Source organism: Dermacentor albipictus, chromosome 1, assembly GCF_038994185.2.
Source record: "Dermacentor albipictus isolate Rhodes 1998 colony chromosome 1, USDA_Dalb.pri_finalv2, whole genome shotgun sequence".
NCBI classification, from domain to species: domain Eukaryota; kingdom Metazoa; phylum Arthropoda; class Arachnida; order Ixodida; family Ixodidae; genus Dermacentor; species Dermacentor albipictus.
This window is the reverse complement of record NC_091821.1, coordinates 113,076,590-113,102,845: the sequence shown is the minus strand read 5'-3', so window position 1 is coordinate 113,102,845 and position 26,256 is coordinate 113,076,590. Positions and strand designations below refer to the sequence as shown.

At 47.3% G+C, this 26,256-nt stretch overlaps 1 protein-coding gene across 10 annotated transcripts in view; it reads left to right on the top strand.

Moving 5' to 3' along the window:
- Nucleotides 1-26,256, top strand: part of stumps (DBB domain-containing protein stumps) — a 166,268-nt gene that overhangs the window by 115,191 nt on the left and 24,821 nt on the right. For 7 of the 10 annotated variants that reach the window (XM_070524877.1, XM_070524873.1, XM_070524878.1 and 4 more), the window contains 4 exons: nucleotides 12,821-13,020; nucleotides 21,705-22,034; nucleotides 24,157-24,295; nucleotides 24,853-25,131. In XM_070524877.1, coding sequence (XP_070380978.1) covers nucleotides 12,856-13,020; nucleotides 21,705-22,034; nucleotides 24,157-24,295; nucleotides 24,853-25,131 — 913 coding nt within the window. In that variant the 5' untranslated portion in view covers nucleotides 12,821-12,855. Of the gene's footprint in view, nucleotides 1-3,808; nucleotides 3,957-9,226; nucleotides 9,366-12,820; nucleotides 13,021-21,704; nucleotides 22,035-24,156; nucleotides 24,296-24,852; nucleotides 25,132-26,256 lie in introns of those variants that run through there. The other 3 variants (XM_070524860.1, XM_070524872.1, XM_070524864.1) reach the window with 3 other exon arrangements.

The window sequence follows — 26,256 nt, the reverse complement described above, 5'->3', positions numbered from 1 at the left end:
AAAATCACCGTAACTGGATGTTTCTATTTACGTCAGATGTCACGTTAGTTAAAATAAAAATAAAATTATTGTGTTTTATGCACCAAAACCGTAATCTAATTGACTAAGTGGATGACTCCGGAATAATTTTGACAACTTTGGGTTCTTTGTGCGTGCACCTAAATACACATGAGCGTTTTTGTATTCTACCCCCATGAAAATGCGGTCGAATGAACCAGCGACCTCGAGCTTAGCAGCGCAAAGCCATAGTCGCTTAGCTATCGAGGTGGGTAGTTGCGACGTTAGAGCAGGTGAGCACAGCGAACAATGGCTTTAGTAGCGACATCTTGAGGCACTGTGTGCAACTGCAACGAACTGTAAACGGTCTTTTAAGGACAAAAACTGTTACGAAGGTTATGTTGCGGCCGAAACCATTGTGGAAGCAGATAAGTTGCACACAGTCACTCTTGGCAACAAGAGTTCTGGGCCTATAGATGATGTAACGAATCTATTCCAATGCTACATTGTAAAAATATTTGAGTGAAAAAAAAGTAAAAAAAAGAACTGAGTTCGGCAATTTTAGTCACGTACGCTTTCTGTTTTCTTCGGTTTTCTGTTGCTTAGTTTTTCTGTAGTTTTCCTGAAATTTTCTGTGGCTGGCTGCTTCGCTGACTCATATCAGATCTGTCTGTGTACACGTACGTGGGCGATGAAGCTGCACGCATATATTAATTCAGGATTATAAAGAAACGAACAAAAGTTGCTGCGCTCAAGCTATTTATGACAGAAATTTGTATTTACCCTATTGGGACCAATTCTGTTAATATCAAGGAAAATTATGTCTTTCACGGTTAATAGAAAAAAATTCCGTCGTTTAAGTGACAGAATCTTTGTGGTTTCCATTCAAATAAATTTTCAGTTTATTTAATGTCTGTTTCGCGTTATTTCCTACAGGTATTCCATTTCGCGCTTGTTCAGTGGTCTGAGCGGCACTCCGTCAATGTCATCTTCGAGATGAACGGTTGATGACAAAACAAGGATATAATCGAGTGAAAGGAATCCTTACGTTATACAGGCCGTGCACACGTTGTTTAAAAGACAGCTTCAGGGGCCAGAGAGAGAGAGAGAGAGAGAAAGACGAAGAAAAGACAGGGAGGTTAACCAGAGATTAACTCCGGTTGGCTACCCTGTTGGCTACCCTGTACTGGGGGAGGGGCAAAGGGATGTGATAAATGAGAGAGAAAAAAGGATTAGGAAAACGAAGAATTCAGGGGCCAGCGGTGCTGCAACGATAGGCTACTTCGATGCTTACGTCACGAACGGCATGCTGAGGGTGGCTAGACACCAGTCATTGTCGCTGCCTCTCTGACTTCATTGAATGCGCGAGGATTAAAGCCGATTCACTCCTCGTGATGAGCAGTTATTAGCACGCAGGCGTTCGTGGTCTGTTGCACCGTCGCTGCCGAAAATGCCTCGCCTTTTTTGAATCGTGCCGAAGCCTGTCGCGTTCGGAGCAGATGTTGGCGGCGTGTACTATTTTTGGGTCCGGCGTGAGTGGTGCGCACGGCCAGGGACCTTGATCTCGGCAGCCTTGCGCGAACGCGTTTCCCGTAGGAAGGGAGCGTATTCGAGGAACGCCGAGCGCTCACTTCGGCTGCCTTCGCTGCTAACTAGAGTTACTGTATATGTTACCAAAGGTAGCCTTTGGTAGCATATGCACTAACTATACTGCTAACCTCCTCGTAACGCTTGCTCCACCAATGCACCGTGCAAGCGCCGTTATCCACGGCGATATTTGATGCTCCTTGATTATAGGAATATTTTGGCTGCTTGCGCGGCTGGCTTGGTTCTATTAACTTGGAAGCACTTCAGATGCTTTCTTGACGTTCACAAAAGCTTGAAATGCGGAAGGTGAGCTTGAAAAATCGGAAAATGAGCGCTTTACTCCAAATTCTATTGACATTTTGTGAGAGAAGCTAATTAAAGAAAAGTTTCACTTCGTGGGCGCCATGCTGCGTCGGCTGAAACCGTGTTTCAGCCTGGTGAAAGATCTCATCTGGCTGAAATAGTTGACTGAACTTTTGGCAGGCGTCTGCGGTTAAAGCGCGGTCGCCAGGTCGTTCAAGAGGCTTGGACCGAGCGCGCAGGTTCGCGTTGTAACAAAAGGACCGGAGTCCTTTGGTTACAGCGTATAGACCGTTTCATCGGGCGAGGAGGATAGGGCGCGCGGAGAGCCTTTCCTCCTCTCTGGCTTGGGCGATCCGGCGCGGCGCTGCTTGAAAGTATTGCTGTCGCGTGCTGCGGAACGAGTTCGAAATGTTTTAGATGGTACTTTGTCAAATTTAAGCCATGTTCGTTCATATGAGGTCGTCAAGGAAGCCCTTCGGTGCATCAGTAATTATACTGTAGGCAGAAATATGTCTTGGGGGCGCAATAATGTGACGCGCATAATCAGCCGCGGTGTACGCACATTATCAGTCGCGGTGCGTGTATGTGTTGTTTACTATTTTGCTTATATCGATTTTAATTCAACAAAGAAAACCGGCGTCTCTGCATTACCAGCATTAAATGCTAAATCAGCTCACTGTCTGATCGATTGGCGTACGGAGTAAAACGTAAAACATAAGAGCGCATCCTCGTGCATGGCCAACCTAAGGCAACCATGAAACATCTGAGCGACAGGCGCTATCAAATATTTGTGATACACTGGCATAGGTCTCGCGCATTGCAAGTCTAGTATGCATGAAATTACCATATGTCTACACTAGCCTTGCTGTATGAGGCCCATGGCGCTGCTCAACCCAGCGATCACATGCGGTTGGTGAGCCAGCACGATACACATGTAAGCTGTGTGCTTCGGCATTACCTTTTTGCCCTGTATACAGTCATAATATATGAGAGGGTTCGCATAAAAAGAATGCGATGACAATTTTTCAGCGCAATATTTCTGTAATACGTGTGATTGCGTCGTAGAGAAATGAATGAACACAACCGAAAAAGAAATCGGTTATCATCCTCTTACTCTAAAAAGCAAGAGGAAACTGGCTAACGCCGCACAACGTTTATAAATATGTAACCGCTGATGCCGTATGCTTGGACCATGCGGTATATAGAACAAAGATATCTGTAATCCAGCACCTACTACTGCTTAGGACGCTCGCACAGTTCGTAAACGATCGCTTTGCTGCACAAGCTTAATTCAGACTGTAAGGTATGCTGCTATTACTAGCCGAAACTATTTTATCCATGGTTGGAAAGCTCATCCATCCAACCAAGTAGTCACGCAATGTAACCTGCAGCGAACAGTTTGAACGCTTGTCAAAGTATAACAGCATAGCTCCTATCGTAGCAGAACTCTACCCACGCTGTTACGATCGTCGCGCATGTTTAATGGCTCATAAACCGCAGCTTAGAAACAGAGGATAATACTGCAATAAGGTCACACTAGTGATTGGAACATTCAGAAATACACAACTGATCTGCGACGCTCATTGTAGGCTCAAATATGCGCGCACACATCGCGCTGCGTGTTCCGTCCACCTCAACGCCAGCAGAAATTCCGGCCATGACGCCTTAAACCACTTCAGCACGTCTCACAGAACCGTTTACCACGTGGAAGACGCACGTCATACTAAACAGACCGCACGACCGCGAAAACAAACGCGAGAACCTAACTCCGAGCGTATACCTGCCATGCAAAAGACCGCTTTCACCCAAGCCAGTATGGCGCTGCCCATAGGCGGCGCCACTGCGTTCGCAATATGGCGGCGCCTACGAAAAAACGGTCTATAGCAACGTGCGACTTCTGGCCACCGACACGCACCGAGGAAAGGCGAAACGCGAGATCGCGCGAGAACAGGATACGACGCTCTTCCCTGTCGTGTCTGGAAGGCCGCGGCGCCCGTTGGACTGTCGAATGTTGCACGGCGTTCTGCGCAGCGGGGGACTGCAGGCAGGAGCAGCGCCACAACGCCCAGGTGCGTTACGTTCTCCCAAGAGAGCTAAGCTTCGGCGTGTTGTGACTCCTTCGCGTGGCGAGTAGGCTGCGCAACATCGTTTCACGCCCGGTGCGGTATTGATACTTGCGAGAGCGCGGCGCGTCCGGTGCAGCGTTATGGCGTATCGTAGTAGTACTCTCGCCAAGGTTTGCGGCTCTCTTTTCGGAACTATCGAGAAGTAATGCTGGGCAGGTCCTCTCCCACGACATTGGGATATGATCAGAACTGAAAACGACGGACCATGCTGAAACGCATTCGCGGCGTTACTGTGTAACGGAGAACATGCTACACATGCGTGCTCACAGTAATGCAATGTGCCAAAACTTACAGCCTTCTCCCGCCCCAATTTCCACTCGTGACGCATGCGATTAGCCGTGCAGCTAAAATTCTATTTTGTAATAGAGGGGCAGAGAGAGAGAGAAAGAGATGAAGGAGTGGTTGCTATGTTAACAAAGGACGTGCCCGGTTAACGACCCTACACTTGAGAAGGGAGAAATGGGAAAAATAGATGAGAAAGAAAGAGAAGAAAAATAACGAAGAGTCAGTCATTGGTGAACAATATTCGCAGAGGAATGTCCGCTGTCACAAGCGTTCGTATACAGTCCACTCACCTTCAAGAATGCAGAAGGGCTTTTGTGGCCTTGTGGATGCAAGAATGCATCGGATCTGCGTGGTGCCAGGATCTTTTCCTCCGAGAGCTGAGAGCATATCGTTGAGCGTCAAAGGATGGGCAGTGGCACAAGAGGCGCTGTAGTGTCTCATCACGCCTGCACAAATTGCACGCCACACTGTTGGCCATTTCTATTAGAAAGGAATAGGCATTTGTAGATGCAACGCCCAACCATGCGCATGCGACACAGTTAAGTTGTTTCGCGGCAGGAGAGTCCGGGGTGCAGGCGAAGGGCCGCAAGTTAGGGTCGAGAGAGTGCAAGTGTGAGTTACTGAAACTCGGTTAATTGCATCGTAGAAGTGTGAAGTGGCGAGCAAGTGATTTAAGTTGCCACGCAGCACCCGTTCCCGACAGTACTACATGCACCCTCTGATGTTTTGATGATCCGAGCGCGCCGCTTCATCTGCGCTGTCGTTGCCGAGAATTCCGCAGTGCCTCGGCGCCCATTGAAATACAACGCGGTGTCCTTTCTCGTGCACTTGGTGATGAGCGTGCCTTACTTTGAACGCGAGCTGCTCGTGTAACCAATGACGTAGGGTTAACTGCAGAGGTTGTAGGGCTGCTTTCGTATCGCAGAAAATGGACGAACGATTAGATAGCTGCCGGAGCACGTAATTGAGTGCAACTTGAAGAGCTTCAAGTTCTGCTGCTGTCGACGTGGTATTGTGAGAATATTTAAACCGCAAGGAAACGGCGTCCGATGGGACAACTACTGCTCCGGTAGAGCTGTTGGCATTGGTGAGACCGTCCATGCAAATGTGTATGTGGTCAAAATAGGACACTTTAGGAGAAGAAGACAACTGCTTCAGGGCTAGCGGTGGCAAGTGTGCCTTCTTAACAATGCCAGGAACTGATAGGCGCATGTGAGATTGCCGGAGACACCACAGCGGCGATGTAGGGCGTTTCGCAGGCTGCAGCCAAATGTTATCGAGTCATGATGTCTCGTCATGTCTCGAAGCCTGTAGTCTTCGTGCTGGCAAACCGGCTAAGTAGCGAGATGGTAGCCGTGAAAAGTGTCGAATATGCACTGTTAGCGTCTCAACGATGAAGTGAAAGTAATTGTTATTTATAAAGGTGGTCGTAAAAACGTACCCAGCAATTACAGGCAAATGTCGATCCATCTGATCTTTTCCAAAGGGCTGGAGGAGATATTTTTTATTCACCTCAATTGGTTTTTTCCAAAAGTACAATGTTATATGAACTAAACAGTTCGGCTTTAAAGAAAGCTTATCAACAGAAATAGCGCTACTTAAAGAGAAGGAACTAATATCAAATAACATTGAACGCAGAGTACTTACCCTTGTTGTATTTGTAGACTTCTCGAAAGCCTTCGACCGGATACATCACATAACTCTGATTAAGAAACTCAATATATGGTATCTGTGATGTAACGCTTAATCTACTTTCCAGCTACTTGACTGATCGCACTGAATCGGTTCACCTAGGAAAGTTTCGCTCACCGTGGAAATCAATTAGCCACGGGGTCCCACAGGGAAGCATACTGGTGCCCTTACGGTTTAATATCTACATAAATGATTTGGTGCAAATAGGTAATGAGGTTGATTATATATATATATATATATATATATATATATATATATATATATATATATATATATATATATATATATATATATATATATATATATATATATATATATATATATATATATATATATATATATATATATATTTGCTGAAGACACAAGCATATTTTTTTCAGGAACGAATCCAGATTATTTAATACGTGGGGGAAATGATGTACTCGCAAAACTTCACGCGTGATCCAGAAGAAATGCTTTGGCAATTAACACAGACAAGTCTAAAACAGTTATACTAAGGCCGAAAAATGTGCACTTTATTACCGACCTCTGCTTAACCCTTGGTGAAAACACTGTAGCAATGGTGACTACTGTGAAAACACTAGGTGTTTACTTTAATGAATTCATGTTCTGGAACAATCATGGTGATATGATAACCACCAAACTAGCTCGAGTTGTAGGACTAATAAGAAAATTTCAATACACATTACCAACTAAAGCTAATATGTTAATATATCACGCTCTTTTCGCATCGCATATCAAATTCTGCTATTTAGTGTGGGGAAGCACTACCATTACTTGGAGAAATAAACCTCTAATATTGCAGAAAGCTGCGATGAGAGCTATAATGAACGTTCCTTTTACACCACAGGTTAGTTTCCCTTTCTCAAAATACCATGTCATGGAAGTAGAAAAAATATGAATTTCGCATTCTTAAGTCCTATAAAATTCAGGTAAAACAAAACAATACGCTGCTTAGAGACATCGCAAACTTACATAAACATCCCGCAAATTACCCAACACGATTCCATGAACACTGGCACGTTCCACGCCCGCACACAAATTATGGATTTCAAACACTTAGTTACGCGTTACCATATATTTTTAATAAGTTTAAAATCTTTCTTTTAAAAGCATACAACTTTTTTCTCTGATGCAATATTGCTTGAGAGAGTGCCGTTTTAGCAGAGCTAAAGTGTACCAATAATAAATGCCTCGTATTGTTGTATTATCACTTTTGTTATCGCACTGTACTGCTTATTGCTATTTTTGCTGACGTCACTGTAATTATCTGTTTTCGAATCCGCCTGCACTGCCAAGTACAAAAGGGATGTGGGAGCTTTGTCAAGCTGCTTTTAAGCGGCTTTTACTCCCATATGCCTCAAACATGTATGTATACATGCTTGTTCAAAATAAGTTCAAATTAAAAAAAATCAATTCAATAAGTGGTGATCGGGTACTTCTGTGCAATGACAATCGTTGCGGCTGTAAAAAAAAATAAATGTCGGGAGGCGAGGACATGTCTGAAGCAGTTGGATTTGTACGCTCTACATAGTGAGATCACATGGCGCACATGGATGGTCCCCACGATTTTCCAGCTACAAACATAAACAAATTTATTTATTTATTTACAAATACTTTTTTACAAATTCTCGAAAGATGCGACTTTTTCCTTCAGGTAGAAGACATGGGGAGTCCAGGTGAAATTACGATACACAATCACGCCTAATAATGTCTGAGTTTTCTTATACGCAACTGACTGACCCTCGATGCGCACCGGGTAGGAAGACGTGGGTTTTCGCATAAATGCAACTGGCGCACATTTTTCCTGCTGATATCGTCAGACTTTGTCGGCGAAGGTATGCCACTGTCAGGGTTGAAGCTTTTGGTATTCTTGCGCGCACTTGTGCCCGCTGGAATAAGTAATTACCATAAATTTAATATAACCCTTGCGTGCCGTTATTTCTGACTCTTCAATTCACACAAATATATGGTTCAAGGCTTTGATGTTTGTGTCTTGCGACCCTATGGCACACCTGACGCTATGAAACATTCCATATGTCGCCCTTTAGCTAGCTGTAGGGGCGGCCATTGGAGTCTCGTGTTGACAAAAATCTTACCTGTGGTTACAAAAATAGATTCAAGACCAACAATCTCTCACGTTTCTTTTTTCTTTTTTTTTCATGTCGAAATAAGAGCTCATCTCGGCATTACTCATTCTGGTAGAGTTGAGGATCGACAGCCCGTATTACTCCAGGACATTCCGGACAACGGTATACAACGTGTCGCATATACGTTTTACAGCCAAAAGGACATAGAAGGGGGGGAGCCGAAATGTCATTCCATCTTTCCTTTTTTTGGTCGGTGCCATCTAATTTTTGTCACAGCCAAAGGAATATACGACATTATGTTGCAAGTAAGAATGTTTTAGAGTTCACGAAAATGTGCTGTTTTTCTTCGCGATACACCCAACTCCTGTGCAATGTGTGCCACGTTTACACACGCACACACACAGACACGCGCGCGCGTGTGGAAGTGTGTGTGTGTGTGTGTGTGTGTGTGTGTGTGTGTGTGTGTGTGTGTGTGTGTGTGTGTGTGTGTGTGTGTGTGTGTGTGTGTGTGTGTGTGTGTGTGTGTGTGTGTGTGTGTGTTTAGTGGGGTTGGAAGGGTGAGCTTGATGTGGAGTACGATGTGTGATAAAAAAAGTGGATCAAATGTTAAAATCCTAGAGGAATCGGGTGGAATAGCTGGTATTGTGAGAATATTTGTGAAACCGTGAAACCGTCCGTGTAGATTTGTATGCGGTCAAAATGGGACTTTTTAGGAGAAGCATGCAGACCACTGCGCTTAAGGGCCAGCGGAGACAAGTCTGCCTTCTTAACGATGCCAGGAACTGAGATCAGTCACCTCTCCTGGATCGACGCTTGCGTTGTGCAGCTTGTCGAGCTCGGTAGCACACGTAGTCCTCTAGAACCTAAGCGAGTACTGTGTAGCCTCAGCAGGCACGGTCCATGTTGCTGCGAACTGGGAGCCTTCGGGAGTAGCGAAACTCCGTGCTTGCGGAACCGTGGTTATCTTCACGGCACCCCTGGTGCGCCGACAGTGGCCGAGAACAGGAAGGCGAATCGTGCCAACCGTGTCTCATCGAGGGCGCAATGCTTGGGGTTCCCTGACGCAATCACATCTCGTGCCAAGAGCCCCGCTCCAGGCACCGGAAACTGCGAGCGGCGCCGTTGGAAACTGCTCTCAGCTCGGGCTTTCATTCCGGCCACAGTGCACGCTAAGATGTGGTCGTGACGAACGGTTCGCGCTCCTCGCCGATATACCGCCGCATCGCTCACTGTGCGCCGCAGCAACATGATCGGATGCGGTACGTGCTTGATCCCCGGTTTTGTGGTGAGCGCTTTTGTTGTGCATGCGGAACGTGGCGTTTCCTCACTTACTCTGCACGCTGCTCGCAGATAGAAACGCGAAAGACGGAAGCTGTGGAACGAGATGCAAGCTCCGGTTTCGGAATTCATAGTTTAGAAATCATTGCTCTTCCGTCTGCGTTGCCTTCGGTGTCGGGGTAATGCTGCAGGCAGGTTACCGCTATGAAAGCGAAGAAACAAAAAGCCTAACGCGCACTGAATGGACGTGAAAATCGCAGCAAGACAGCAACGTTCTCGGCGTGTTAAAAATGCTGAACTGTTTGCGGAATGCGAATGCAGTTGTATATGACTGACGTTATAGCATTAAGAGAGCACGGAAGCTTTGCAATGCTATACAACATGACTTGGATTACTAGTGATGTTATATTGATAGCGTCGGTACTTTTAACAGCGTTTGCATCCGACCTCCGCACAACACTAAACTGTTACACGATGATATTTAAAAAGCGATTTCTAAAGCAGAACCTAGCTATAACAATATCTAAATCGGAAAAGCGGTTGTTATAAGTTTTTGCCCTTATGTATGGGTCGATATGAATATTGACAATCTGGAAGTATTTTGCATATGGTCGGCTTTTTTTTTTTTTGCTATTATGGCAGAGCACATTTGGGAGTGATTTACAAGTATTGCTATCTGCTCAAATACATATTCCACTCTTGAAGAAACCACATTGTGGAAATTCAACTGTGAAATATGACATACTGCTATTGGGCGTTTTAACAAAGACTGAATGAAATTATGTGTAACACTTGACGTAATAAGGCACCACAGTAGCCAACATACGATGGAAACCTTACCCTACATTAATTATTCGCTAACTAGTGCGTTTAAGTCTTCTGTTTATTTGAGTGTGCAATTTTATTCTCGTTACCAAATTCCATTTTCTTTTGGCCTTTTCTGTTCTTTTTTTTTTACTTCAAATTGTAAGTTTCGTATCGATTAACGATGAGACAGCCTTCTCTTCGGTAGACCATTTTCCCCTGTTTTTATGACCTTCAAACATTGATGTTTAGAGGAAGGTAGCTGTGACATTTCCTGTTTATATGCCCACATGTGTGCCCTCTTGAACTCATTTGTAATTGTAACCCATAACTCATTCCCTTAACGAAATAACCATTACGTCCTATAACCCCCTTATCAAATAATCATATATAGAGAATCCGCAGAATATGGGAAGATATGCGGATGCAGTAGGTATGAGGCCTATGGTTTTTTTTCCCCGCTTTAGACGCAAATGTATTGCCGAATAGAGCTCGCTTACCCACTCATGCTGGCCTCCATATTTGCGTTTCCATTATTCTCTGTCATGCATGTTGTCTGATGGGCAGAGATAAGTAAACTGTACGTGGGAAAGCCTGCTACTGATGTTCTCAAGCGCGTCGTGTATGTTGAAGTTCAACAGTGGGGAGATAGCCTTTGCTGCAAGGATGTTTGTTTCTCATCGTCTTGAGAAGGCGCTATGTTTGGTCACTGTGCTAAGCGCAACTGATAAAGCAGAAAAAGCAAATCCATGAATTTGGACGCGAAACCGATAATCCCACCCGCTTACGTTTTTTTTTTTTTTTTTTCTATCCAAGCTGCTGTCGCCTGAAGAGAGAGAGAAATCACTTTATTTGCACCCGTCAGGGAGTAGGGGGGATCTGGGTGAGATGCAGCCCCCCACCCCTTTCACCGTCTACCACCCCCCTAGACATCGGCCGGAATTAGTGGGCTTCCGGCGGCGACCTGGGCTTGACCGATGACTTGTTTTTGGGCTTGTTCCTTCTGGCTACGAAGGGAGGATTCCCATGACTCTTTGTTCTCATGTAGACCGTTTAGCGCTGGGCAAGCCCAGAGCATGTGATTTAGGGTCGCTATGCCTTCACAGCTTTTGCATTTGGGAGAGTGTACTTCAGGATGCCAGTTGCGTAGGATATACGGGTTTGGGAAGGTACCGGTCTGCAGTTTTCGCCAGATTACTTCTTCCTTCTTTGTGAGAGATCTATGGGAGGAGGGGGGTGGGGTCCTCCTGCCCATTCTATAGTGTTCTAGAATTTCTCCGTATGTGGTTAAGTCTCTCTTTGTGGAGAGGGAGTAGTCTGCCTGCGCTGGGGCCCGGTGTGAGTCCTCGGGTGACCTCGTTGGCGATCTCGTTCCCTGTGAGTCCACTATGCGTGGGTGCCCATATTATTCTAATTAGGTCGTTGGGTACATTCTCTTTGCCTGCCTGCAGAATTTTGCCGGCCTTTTTGGACACCTTGCCATAGGCTTTGATTGCAGTTTTATAATCGGTGATAATTATTCTGGTTGATGGGTTTGTGATTGCCAGGGCGATCGCCGCCATCTCTGCTTCCTCTGGTGAAGAGTGTCTCACGCTACAGCTCTAGATTAGCTCGCCTTTGTGGCTCACTACTACTGCAGCGTAGGGCCCTTCTGGGTACTCTGCCGCATCGGTGTACACTACCCCTTGTTTTTGGAGGAGGGAGCTTTGGAGTCTTTAAACTGTGCTTCTCCTGCGTTCCTCGTTGTGTATGGGGTGCATGTTTCTTGGGAGGGGGGGTCATCTTAACCTGTTGGTAATTTCTTTGGGGCTGGCGGTTGTCCCCTCTCGCGATTCTGGGCTCTGGTAGCCCTGTTTCCTAAGGATGGATCTGCCCGTTTTGCTTCCAGTTAGTCTGACATATTGCGCCGTGAGTTTCGCCTCACACATTTCCTCTAGGGTGTTTGACACTCCTAGGTTTAGGATCGTTTCGGTTGATGTGCATGGTGGTAAACCTAGGGCTGTTTTGACACCTTTCCTGATGAGGATGTCTACCTTGTCTCTCTGCTTTAGTTGTCTTTAAGTACGGGATAGCGTAGGTGATTCGGCTAATGATGAAAGAATGAACAAGCTTAAGTGGGTTCGTTCTCTCATCATTAGCCTGAAAAAAATGGTGGTGCGATCACTGTGCTCGCTGAATTTTTTTTTTTAGTAGAATCATATTTTTTTCGAGCATTTAGTTACTGCTCCCGGTCGCCACTCACGTGGGAAGACTTTACATTTTGTAGTACCGATTTACTAATAAACTTTCGCGCCCGAAGCTGCATCTGCGCTGTGCGGCACGCGTAGCGGAGAGCTACGCAGTAGTTCTGAATTTCTTTTTGCCTTTTTTCTTTCTTCTTTTTATTTTCTTCTTTTTTTCTCATCTGAGCTGAAACATCGGGACCCGGGCACTTTCGCATTCCGCGCCCATAGAAAGTGACCGCAGCTTAGCCACGAACCATCGACCGCGTGAGTTACAGCAGAAGGTATCATGCCTGGAGCAGCGCGACTAAAGACAAGAACTAAGAAATCGCGTTGTTGCAGCCACGAACCAAGCTGCCCAATTATCAGTCCTCCTGAGCAGTTTCTTTCTGTCAAGCCGTTGCGGTCTGTATAGCGTCGTGTCCGTGCATCGCAGGGCCCGCAGACGGCCCCCTGCAGCTGCGCCTGGGCATGGCGGCCGACGTGAGCACGCTGTTCTGCAGCGACGGCCGTGAGTGGGGCAGCTACCTGACCGACTGCTTCCGGCAACAGGCGCTCACCGTCACCCAGGAGGCGCTGGACGCCATCTCTCTGCCCTTGCCTCAGGATAGGGCCAAGGCTTTGGGCGCTGCTAAGGTAAGCGTGCTGTTGGGCTCACTGCGACAGCTGTGTGTAACAGTTCGCCGCCTCATTAAACGCGTGCAGTGTTCTGGAACTTGAAGCCGCGGTGCCAGCCAGACACCCGATTCAGTGTGGTACCCCAACGGTATGATTACGGCCACAGAATAAGGAATGTTACTGCTGCTCGTGACTGGCCCGCTGCGTAGTTATTGCAACTGGCTAGCGAACAAGTGCTGGCCACCCACACGCGGGTTTCGCGTACTTGCGTATATAAAAGAGGACGAATTCACGAAGCTTTTTGCTCGTAAGTCCTCTTTACCATTGGTCGGCTGCCTTCTCCAGTGACATGTCCAACGTCACCATTGGCTGGCATCCTCTCTTACGCACAAATCTAGCGTAAGAATCTTTTTGTGAAAATGGGCCTAGGTTTTTTAACACTTTTGCTTTTGCGATTTCTCTGAACCATTGGCCAAACTCTTTCGCTAATAATATGCCCAGATTTCGGATTTTCGCTTACTAATAATTCTAGCGTGTGTGTGTGTGTGTGTGTGTGTGTGTGTGTGTGTGTGTGTGTGTGTGTGTGTGTGTGTGTGTGTGTGTGTGTGTGTGTGTGTGTGTGTGTGTGTGTGTGTGTGTGTGTGTGAATACGGGGCATAGGGTCGAATTCACAAAGCTTTTCGTTCGTAAGTTCTGTTTTTCATTGACTGACCGCCTTCGCTAATAATATGTACTGCATCACTATTGGCTGACACGAACGCATTTAGCGTAAGAACGTTTTGTGAATACGGGACCATGGTCTGGAACTCGCAAACCATGAAATATCTCTAATTAGTCAGCTATGCATTCCCTAATAATATGTACCGTATCACATTTGGCCGGCGCCTGTTCCTGCGAACCGATGCGACCTACGAACTACATTGTCAATTCACGCCCTCTATGGAGCCGCACTCACAGGCTTTCCGTTTGTAATAATTGTTTGTTATTGCATGTCGTTTGGTGAATGGCTCTGGGGGCCGAATTCACCAAGTTTTTCTTCCATGAAAGAGGTGTTTATGATTGACTGGTCGCCTTCGCATATAATATGCTTCTCATTAACATTGCTGGGCGCCTGTGTTTTACGAACCGTTATGACGTACGAAGTGCTTCATGATTATAAGTATACCGTGGGCTGAGTTCACGAAGAATTTTGTTCGTAAGAGTTGTTTGCCACTTTCCGGCCGCCTTCTTTAATGATGCGCCAGTCATCAAGACTGGCAAGAACCTAGTCTTACGAACAATTTCGGCGTAAGAACTTTTTTCTGTGTGTCTGTGTGTGAATTCGGTGCCTGGTTCGCCGACGTCTATACTAACTCCTATAACGCCCGCCGCTCACAGATTTAGTGAGACCTAGTAAGCTGAGGTGGCGAGTCGCTCTGACGCATGAATTAGCTGCGGTACAGAGGAGCGTATGTGAGGATTGATCCCGAAGCACTTTTCTGCCAGTTTTGCATTTGAGTACGTTTGCCTCGTATATTTTCGAAGGCCGGTATCCATTAAAAAAAAAAAAACTCTTACGCTAGAACTATTCGCAACACCGAATGCCAGGCAATGCGATTTCGGACATACCGAAGACGGTCGGCCAATGGCAAGCAGCACTTACGAACCGAAAACGGGGAATTTGGCCCGAGGGGCTCACTCGGTTCAATTTAATGCTGAGACTTGCGTCCGCCATTTTTTCTATTCCCTTATGTTTCCGCAGTGCATTTTTAACTTCGACAACGAATTTCCTGTCTGCGAAAAATTATACGAGGGAGCCCACCGTGATGAATAAAGGGCTAGCCTTCCTTTATATTATGTTATGGCGAACATAAAGGTGCAGCCATTTTTTATAACCATGGTACGTGTTCATAAAAGCCTCTTGTGCTAGGATTGGTCGTAAGAGAAAATTCGACCCACTCCTGATGCTGGACAAATCAGCGAAGGCGGCCGGCCAATTGGCAAAGGGCACTCGCGAATGAAAGCGTTGTAAATACGAGGCATATACCTTCTCGTGCCTGAGCAGTAGAGAGAGAAAGAAATAGTCAAGTATGTGAACCGTGGCCGCGCCCAGTTGGCTACCCTACACTTGGGAAAAGGGGTTGAAAGAGGGTAAGAAAAAGGAAGGAGAGTCCGTGTGCCCACGCCCGCTGATGCATGTTCAATCTCGTATAGTCACAAGCACTCGTATAGTAAAACTGTTGAAGTCCGCTCGGGTGCTGGTCGGTTGTCTACAGCAGTGGTTCTCATATATCTAGCTGCCGCTGAAAATAGTTTGGTCGCCTTCTTCAGCACCGTTTTCTTCTCTCACCCTCTCGTACACAAAAACTCATACAGAGGAGTCCAATCTGGGGTCACTGCTACTATGTTATTGTATGTCAGGCTGCGGGCATTATTGTTTAGCTGATGTATATTTAGCAGTCTATTTCAGATGCAAGGAAAACGTTACTGCACGCAAAAAATCTGGGTGCCTACATCATGCTTTATTGAACGCAGTGATCGAGATCTGAACTCCAGTCCAACATTAACCCTGCTACTTGCTTATAATTTAACATTTATAAACTTGGAGAACTGGATAAAGGTGCAGTTCTGAGGTATTTTTAGAACGGTCGCCGTGGGCCCCCCTTGAACCTTGTCAAGTACCCTTGCGGTCGGCGGACCACAGTTTCAGAAACGCTGGTCTAGGTAGCCTCCGAGCGCTTACGAGGCGCTCCCAGTCCCGAGGGACCATCCACCGGTGGAACTGGCGCGCGCCTCCCATCGCAGCTATATACTCCTTTCTTATCTTTGTAAAGTCCATGTGCTTAAACGATAACCTCCTTTATCTGAGCCATTCGAGGATCATCGAAGTTAGGCACGTTTCTTCACAGCGCCTCTCTGTTTCGGAAATAAGCAAATTACACAGTAAATAAAAAAAAACAAAGAAACAAAGGGTTGCTAAAGATCGAGCATTACGCTTATTGTGCTTTCTTTTTTTTCCTTTCTTTTTCTCCTTTTTTCCCCTTTTTTATGCTCTCATGGGCGCAAAGCTCGCAAGCGAAATTGCCAAGATTTTCAGTCAACTTGAGATTCTCGTGTAACGTGGTCAGTCCTGTAGGTGCGTAGGGTAGCTTTTGTGCAACGTAAGCAGTGCGGTGTGGTGAGCTGGTTTTCCCGAGTAGTTATTTGCGCGCCCTTCACATAATCATCGCCGCAAAATTGAATCACGCTGGCCAACTAAAAAGAGATCAATAAATTAAGAATCGTCTAATGTTTAACGGTGGTTTACTGGCCAGTGGGCCGCTCCTATAAGCTCACGTAGTGTATGTGACACGTCTGCGGTTGACAAGGATGTTGCGTATCGCCGTGCACGGTCCACCGGCGCCGTGGCCGTCAATGACGATGCTTAACGCTGAGGGACAGATCTTGTACGCGTACGCGAATCGCCAGTAAAGTGGAAGAAGCCGTCACGGCAACACAACTGGGCGGAGCATCGCGCACGCATTGGGTGCTAGATGCAGACTCGGCTCCCACCGGCTACACGTCGTCTTTCCGGCCACTTTCAGTTGTCTATTCCACAGCGTTTCTACATTGCAATTGAAAAAGATCAGTTTGCAATCAATTAAAACAGATCATCAAAAAGAATACTTTTCTTGGCTTCATCCAGCATACTATAGAATATGTACACACTGTCAGGATTGGGGGCTCAATCCCATCGTCCGTGGTCCTTTGCCGAGATTGGAGTACGGCATGAATTCGAAGGTAGCTGGCCCATGCCGTCGTCCAACTTATTTACGCTGAGATCGTTGATGAAGTGAAGAACTGTTTCTCATCGAGAACGAGGAAAAAGGTTTATTTACAGAAATTAAATCAGTCTAACATGACTGCTCGAGAAAAAGAGTATCAGTCCAACATGACTGCATGAGAGAAGTGAATCAGTCTAACATGACTGCTCAAGAGAAGTGTGTTCAGCATTCGCACAACCACAGTTTTTATACACTCGATCCGCCGGCCATACGAGGCGGCGACTGTTCGTTTACTCATCACCAACTCGCCGCTGCTCTGCAGATCAGTTTACAGACACAAAGACACACACATTCCGAAGCCTGAAAGACGGCGTTGGAGGGGTGCCGTTCCGGAAACTATCGGCGCCGATCGAGGGTCGCTCGTTGTTTTGCGTCATGCCGAAGCGTGAGAAGCCCCAAAATACGGCTTTCCCACAGCAGCTTGTCCATGCGTGTCAAATCAGGTCCACGTTGGGGAACTCCGAAACCATTGTTCACACACCGAACTCGTCCCGTCACAATGTCGATGGGGCGGGTGGAAGGCGGCGGATTCCAGCACAAAGGCCGCTTCTTCGAACGCCTCCCAGCTGCAGCGACGGTGAGGGGGAGATGCGCGTCGTGTCGCCCTGTCGTAACTGTGTGGCAATCTTGTTTTGCAGTCCGCCATTCTTAACAACACTTATTTTTATTTATTTACTCTTCGCGGTAATCCCCATCCAACTGAGTCATGAACCGTAACGTATGCGCGTTTAAAGAACTCTTCGAGCGTCCAGCTTAATAATTTATTCCATTGTGGCCTTCTGGCCCCTTGCCCGAGGGCACCCGGTTAGTGTTTGTTTGCTGTGAGCGAAAAAAAAAAGAAAAGATAAAGTACAGTTTGCATTCGGGGAGGTTATCGGCGCCTCCATGTTACAAGTGGAGTGTGGGTGCCCGAGGAATGCGGGCATCTTGAGAGTCGGCGCTCTCTGTGAATGACAGCGGCGGCGGGCGTCGTCGCGTTTACGGTCACCTGCGCCCACGGAATGCCCGAGGGGCGCCACTCGCTCCGTGACTCAGTTTTCATTCGCCCCGTGCGCTGCCACGCTTGCGCGCAGTGAGGCACGGAGCAGTGTTCCGAGATCTTGGTGCATGTCGGAGGAGTTTCGCTATGCGCATATATTATCTTCACTGCTGATCTTACCCGACAACGCTGCGTTGGGGAAGCACTTTCGCGAACGCATTTATCCATTTTATGGCAGAGCGAATGCGATCGTTACTGAGAATATTGAAAATGCATGCGTTCCAACTGACTAAACCTAATTGGGCACTCGACACGCTGTTATTGGGAACGTGCAAGATATTACAATTATTTATTGATTTGTTTATTTATTGTTTGTTTGTTTCTTTCTTTGTTTGTCAAGTAAGCACTACATTCTATCGCCATTAAGTTATACTTTCTGACACTACACGGGGGTTCGATTGTAAGATGCTGGAAGGATCCACAATAGCAAAAAGATGTTTTTATAGGGCCCGCTAATCTTGCTTCGAACACTGGAGCCCTCCCCCTTGAATTAGCATCAAGGTTTGGCCTTCGGATTTCATTTTTTGCTGCTTCGTGTAGTTCCACGCCCGGCTTCCTTTACATGGCTTTACATGGCTTTACATGTAACATGTAAGCCACCATGGCGCATATCGCAAGTGGGCTACCTCGCGGCTGCATTCGTATATCGCCGGCGCGCAAAGAGGAAGCGCGGAAACATGCACGCTTGCAGTATCGGAGGGACGCGCATGCATGCAGGCGTCGGTCTCGACACCAGCAGGGGTTCACCGCTAGAAGGGGAGGAGGGTCGCTTTGCCACGCGCTCGCACATCCCGCAAACTTTTGCTGTTGACTGTACATAGTGTTTACAGTGGAAACTTAAAACAATGTTGAAGTGAGAAAATACGATGAAGCAGCCGCTGTTAGTGCTTCCAATGCGCTTGCCCTCCTATTTTCAGGATTTACAAAAGTAAAGCGAAAGTATGAATTGAGAAAGCCGCGCACGTAGTCATGCTGTAAGATATTAGCCCTAATAAAATTTCAACTGAGAGGGTCGAGGCAAGTCAAAAGAAACCTCAAATGATGTGGGTGACACTCTGGTAATGACACTTTAGATGTGTGTCGGGGGGGGGGGGGGGCTCCCCCCCCCCCTTGGTAAACGCTGCAGGGGGCTCGGGCCCCGGAGCCCCCAGAGTCGGCGCCTATGCCTCCGTCTTTCGGCCTCTTAACGTTGCCACTATCATTTCCTGTTCCATCGCTCGTTGCGGGGCTCATACCTTCTTCTTTCGAGTTTTTTTTTTTCTTTTTTGTAACAGCGAACGCCAGTCGCGACGAGCAGTTCGTTTCCATCAGCTAGAGCGTACTCCAGCCTCCCCTCTCACGCCGTGTCTCGTGTTCCAGAATGTTCCAGAATGTCTCGTGCGCCGCCATCTCGGATTCCGAGATGGCGGCGCCATCTTTGAGAGTTTCGGTGAACTGAATCAGTTTCACGCGCCGAAATCGTTTGACAGGACGAAAGAAAAGGCAAGGGTGGGAATTTTGTGGTGCTGGAGTTACGCATCGTGTAAATAATTAGCTGAGGCAATATGGCGTATTCTTTTTTTCCTCGAATATCCGTTACACGAGAACACCAGCATAATAGACCATGTCTACTACTAGGAACTATACTGCTAGACGAACCCTACGTACGGAAGAGTTTTGTTCTGCAGGAGAGACAAGGTTGAACTCTCTTAAATGAACATCATTGCCAGATGTTATTTAGTTCCTTAATCATGAATGGAATCGTGTCCCTGTTTTCCCACAGAACCGAATTAAACACTCTAGCGTCCGTTCTCACGGGTAATCTCGTTTGTCTGGCTGCTAGATATGCATATACGTATATACCAGAGATCTGGGCCCATTGCTTTTCTTCTGTTGATCTCAACAATCCCTCCCCCTCTCTCTCTCTCTCTCTCTCTCTCTCTCTCTCTCTCTCTCTGATTTTTTGAATTATTTTCATTTGAAAAGCGGCTGTCAGGATTTAACGCTTTATGCATGTTGCTCTTTGTATGCCCCTGCTGGGCTGTTTTATTGCGGGCACTCCAGCAGGGGCCTCAACCTGAAGTTAAACACCAGGCCACATTCACGACGCGCTGCTCCCAGTGGTCTGCACCGTGAGCGTTTCTGTATAGGGAGGCACTTGTGTGAGGTTTGGACAGCATGGGGAAGACAGTTAGGGAGGGGGTGGAGGGATTTAAGTAATGGCCACGTAAACGTACAATTCGCTTGTTTAAGACCTCTGTGTTACAAAGTATTTGAGGACCCGGCCTTTACTGAGTTGGAGCCGAATTCACAAAGATTTCTGCTCGTAGTAGTAGTAGTAGTAGTAGTAGTAGTAGTAGTAGTAGTAGTAGTAGTAGTAGTAGTAGTAGTAGTTGTAAAAAAACGCCTTTATTGAGGGGATGGGGTAAAAATATCGCCACGCTCATCTGTCACAAAAGAGGAGTGTGTGACACGAAGCGCCGTTTTTCATTGGCCGTCCGCCTTCACTAATATGTCAACCTTCAGGATTGGCTGGAATTTTCTCTTACGAACAATTCTAATTTAAGAGCTCTCTGTGAATACTACCAGTGTTGTTCCTTAATTCGTTGTCCTCCGTTTGCCTACTGCCTTCTGCTATCTACCCAAATTCTTTTGGTTCACTTTGCCGGCGGCATAGTTTAGTACCTCAGTGGACGCGCCAAAGAAGAACGAGAAGAAAGTGTCAGCTGTATCTTCCAGCTGCAGTTTCGCACTCGCGGTGCGAAGTATCAGCAGCTGATGTCTGGCTGAGGCGGCAACAGTAAAGAGGTATAGAGTCGCAGTGGCTATACTAAAAACACTTGAGGGTTTCGATGCACGCGATACAATCATATTTCCGCTACGTGATTATGATGTGACGACGACGCAGCATACTGTTTAGTTTTCGAAATGTCGGGAAAGTATCGAAGTCGGCTGGCACCTTTGCAGTGGCTCGCAGACGGTGTTTTCGGGCTGTTTCTCTTTTACTGCGTTGTCTAAATCCCGCTTGGTTTCGATCTCGCCTTTAGGAAGGCGTCCTTCTTGTTGACAGCATGAAATGAACTTTAAAGTTAAATTTACAGTTGTTTTCTTATCCTGTAGAGAGAGAATTAAATCATACTTTATTTAAATAGCAACCTTAATAAGCGCTTCTACGATGAGTGCAAATACTTGTCGTCCATATTTTTCGACTGCTGGTCCTACAACATCCAAAGCTGTGATATTAATTTGATTAGTCCTCATAACGACAGTGGTGAATTCCACAGCGTCTTCACACTGCAAGTTTCCGTTGTCAAGCCTAGGAGCGTTAACCTGTCACTGTTGAGGTTGCCTTGCGCTGATCGTGAGCTGCTTGTCTGTCGCGTGGCGATCGCTGCCTACGCAATGACCTGGCGGTAGCCGAGTCGGGCAGGGAGCGGAGCCAGTTCCATCGGATCACTTCTGGGACCTCTACGCAGGCGCGTCATCACGCGGCACTTTTCCTATTTCGCGCGATACGAGTAAAGCCCGTCAAAAAAAATTAATAAAGAAGTCAAGTCTGTCAAACGTGGTCACATAGCGTGTCTAACGGTTTCCCAGAGTCAATCAAGCGGCGCAGAAGCATAGTTAAACGGCGCGCCATCTGCGTGGTGGTGGTGGTGGTGAAAAACTTTTATTGATCAGAAGGCCAAAAGTAAAAACAAATTAAAAAATTAAAAAGCAGCGTTGTGGGCGGCCTTCAGGCTGCCGGTTGTGGCATCCAGGCCATGCCTAGTCGCGACGTCCTCCGACCATTTCACCAGCCGGAGTTGGATATCCGGCTCGGTGCTGGACAAAGCAGCCTCCCATCTGCGTGCACTCATCCCGATGTCTGGCTACTGCAGGTCTCTCTGCTGATCGTGTCTCCGGACCTGCTGGAGCTGCTGGAGCGGCGTGGCGCCGAGCTCTTCTCAGTGGGCCGACTGCTGGAAGCGGACCGGGGCTTGGCCATGCTGTGCGGCGTTGAGCCGCACGAGCTGGGTTCGTCACTCCGCGCCGCTTTCCCCAATTTCTCGTCGTGGCCGCTGCTGGAGGCGCGCAACCAGGACCGCGAGTTCGTCATACGGCTCGTCGAGACGGCCCGCGAAATTGTGGAGCGTGCCGATCACAGCATGGGGCGGGGCGCGGGAGCTGGAACGCCCCAGTTTCGCCTCTGTCCGCGGAAAGTGCACCAGGTGAGATTCGCGACCGCGGCTCGTTGTTCTCAGAGCAGGCAGTCAGCGTCTCTTAGCTCTCCCTGCGACTATTGTAAAGCCTCCTGTGCATCTCTAATGGCGGCATTTTATGTGCACTTTTTTTTTCGCGTGAATTCATTTTTCCTGCGCTATTGTCACTCTGCTATGAGTGGCATGCTGCATTCTGCTCTATGTATAGCCAATATTCGTGTTCTCGCGCACGCGCGACCTAAGGTATACTTTACGAACTTACGTGGTGTCATTTTAATTTTGGTTGACGCTTACGTTTTGAAGAATATAGGCGCTACGACGCTTTCTGTACTCCTTTAACGACTCCTTCAATTATGCTGCTCTTTGGCTTCGGGCATGCCGCAAGTTGAGTACCGTGCATTGATGTCGTGTCGTAGCTGCGTTGTAGGGATGGTGTTCGTTCACAGAAGGAATTGTGCAAAAAAGGCTCTTTGCTCCGTTTTCTTTCTTTTTTTTCTACTTTGGCGCCACCGGCCAGCGCCGGCGGATCCTCCGAGCGAGAGCTAGCACCTACGTCATAATCCGGAGACAGCATGCCTTGCGGCTCACATGTAGAAATTTGGTCATCACATAGTATGTATACACGATGGGAAAAGCCTGATCACCTCGGCTTCATGTGAGCCGTATAAGTTATCTGCGTGTTTGATCTTTCCGATTGAAAAGGTCAAACGATGCAGCCACTTCCACGCAGTTGAAGACAAACAAATGCGTCTCGTTAGCCGTGGCGACTTCGATCTCTGCGAGTTGATTCACTATTAGGAGTGTTCAACGTCTGTGTCCCCCTTCACTGGTCAATCTGGCAATAAAGATGGCACACGGGCACTGAAGAAATATACAGAACACAGGTGCGTGAGTACACCATCATCTCGCGAAAGCTAAGTTCTGATCGAGGTCAAATAGCGGCCAAGTTTTATTTGGCGCTTTGCATAAGACTAAGCTTTAGCTCGCGTACACTTGCGGGTCTAGTGACCGGAACTGATGCTCATGAACGAAAAAAAAAGATACTGCGCCCACAGGAGTAACTGAAGCTCAGGCATGCTTTGCGGGCGCTATTTTTTACCTGCTAGAACCCGGGAGTAAGCCTTACGACACATCCTTCATGTCATTCAATTATTCAAGTCTTTAGAACATTGGTCGCCTGGAAGTAATTCTAAGCACTGGATCGGGTCATGCGTAGTCCTAGCGATAAGCGTAAAATTAATACAGTGAACTATCATTATTAATTGAGCTCCTGCGCCACTTTTCCTGTGCAGAATTAGAAGACTTTCTGGATAAATCAGTACGAACCTAGCCTTCGTACCCAGTAAACGAGGACATCAAAGAAACATCTGCACAACTAAATAATGGCGACGAACGTCGTTAAGAACCATCTTTATCCGAGCATTTATTACTGTTTCGGTGTACTGTTTGTGAATATGACGAAGTGATTTCCCCCTGATACTCGCACATTCTTTCACGCTGACATAGGAGCTCACCTACAGTAGTTATAATTACCATTAACTGCTGTAATAATTATGTTGTCGGCATACTAATAATTGCCGAATTCTTGTGGATGCTGAACCACTATAATGTAACAGTTCCTTTTACTCGATTCTATTCCTACCTTATAATCCACCGCTCAAGACCAGCCGATCCTGGGGATGGCGAAAGCGGAGCGCCTTTCGGACCACGCACTTACGGAGCGGCAAAAGGAAAATAAGAGGAATAGCATCGTTTCATTATCCCAGATCTGATCCCCGTTCGCCAAAAAGTCCAATATTTGCTGCTGATTTGTCTGAAATTGTATAAATTGCAACAAGGTTGTTGGGGACTGAAAATTAGCAGAGTATAGCCGTTTAGCTGTGATCAACTTCTTCAGAAAACCCGCTGCGCGGAGTTTATGCCAAAGTGAGGAAGTTCTCGCGTGGGGAACCATGTTTCACATAGTTATGCCAGCTAGTAGAGTTGTTCGCATTTGCGTTTCCTTTGTGTTGAATAAACGCATCTGAGCCTATAGCCACTGCTCCGGCAGCGAGAATGTGTTGACATTTTTCATATGAAGAAGCTTATTTATGAACGCGGTCTGAAACTAAAGGGTGTCGTTCATATGCAGGGAAACACAAAAGTATTTGCCATGCTGAACGAGCCAGTGGAACAAACTCAGAAGTTCCAGGTGCTATTCGAGTGTTCGGGAATGCATGAGCTACCCGTAAAATGGAGGAATCCCTACGTTCTGCAGTTTACAGTTCCAGGTGAGCCTGTACCCTGATATCGAACGAGTATTGTATATGTCTGTACTGTTGGTTCGAAAATGTACCATTTCTCCTTCCTAGTTGTAATCATGTTGCTAAAGTTTGTAAAAATTTCGTAAAGTATTTCGTTCGCGAGAATGACTCATGAGAACCGTCGTGGACTAATGCCGAACGATTCCTATATGAATGAAAATATTTGTGAACCTGGTAGCATATTAGTTGTATTATAAAGATAGTTCCCATCGTGTTCGTACCTAACCTTCGTTTAATAAATTGGTAAGGATGAGTCAACGTGCAAAGCTTGTTTCACACGCTCTCTATCTCTCTCCGTGGGTAATGCCGGGACCGAATGCGTTAGACGTTAGACAGAACTGTTAGACATTGGTCGACTTTATTCGCTAGTGACATACGTGCATCTATTCCGTGTCGCGATTGGGCGGTGCCATTTTTTTACGAACTGCCCTCGCATGCAATCCGCCCTGAACTGGAGAGTGCATTGTCATATATTAAATGGCAAAGCTACAAAGCTGACAGGCTGCCGCCGCGCCTTGGCGCAGAGACCTTCCTGCAGGTCTCGAAAGTGGTCAACGTGCAGCTACGCTGCGATGGCGCGCTGCTGGGTGTGCGCCAGCTCAAGTGCGAGTCGCAGATGTCGCAGCTGCACGTTCTGCTCCAGTCGGCCACGTCGCCGTACGAGATGCTCAGCCTCACGCTCGGCCTGGCCACGCTGCACGACGTGGACACGGCGCTGGCGACCAACCTGCACCGCAACCTGCCCGCGCGGGGCTTCCACCTGCTCGCGCCGCAGCAACAGGTCGCCCCGGAAAAGAAGCGCAGTCAGTCTCTCTCCTTCTTCGTCTTTCGGGTGCAGCTGCGCACGGTGTTCCGGAAGTGAATTGGTTGTTTAGTCTCTAAAGTATGCTTAGTATGCCGCTGGGTTATTACCAGAGTTGCGTGCTACGCTGTACGTTTGGATAGGAAGCGCAATTTCACGACATAATTAAGCGCGTATTTGAGGAGGTGCCATGACATAATAAAGGGTGCGCACACGCTCGATAATCGGATTGCCTATCTGAGCGTTACACAAGCAGCACTGACTGCGCAGCGTGCTTATCACAACAGCGGGCGTCCTTCCGAGAAAACACGAGGTGTGACCTACCAGCAAGGTAGGCCTTTTCCCGTAGTCTGCACCACTTGTCAAGCTATCAGTTGCCGGCTGGCTGAGCCTGCTTATCTTGATTTCGTTGGAGCACCGCCATGCTGGTCTGATCTGGATTGGTGCTGCGCAGCCGTAGGTTGCAAAGAAGCGTGTGTGAGGGGATAAACGCGTACTTCATGAATGGTTGGCGAAGACTGCCGAATTTAGCTTTTGCTAAAGCACAAGCTCAATTGCGTATATGTCAGCAACCCCCCCCCCCCCCTTTTTCTCCTGCCATACGTTTTAGAAAGTGCGGCAGCCGGACTCATAGGGTGGCAGCAGGCAAAAAATATTACCTACTCTAAAGTAACAGATGCACAGTGTTGCTGCCTGTTCTAGCTAGGAGCAGCAGCGGTGACGTATGCGCTGGCATCGTGGTGGCCATATGTAAGAAGGGGCACGCTCTGAAGGCTGACGCTGTCGCTGAAAATCAGGCTTTGGTAAAGGCTCATTCACACTAGGGCCGACACGACACCGATGGCGTTCTGCCGACTGTCGGCGACAGCGTTTTTTCCTTCGTGTCGGCGCCTCTGTCCCACTGTACCGACGCCGAGCTCCCCGCCGACCTTCGGCAGATTGCCGGCGTCAGTACAGTGGGACAGAGGCGCCGACACGAAGGAAAAAACGCTGTCGCCGACAGTCGGCAGAACGCCATCGGTGTCGTGTCGGCCCTAGTGTGAAAAGCACTATTTATAGTAATGGCAGAACAAGATGGATTAGATTCGTGCTAAAGTTGCGGCACATGTCTTTTTACGAGTGGAAC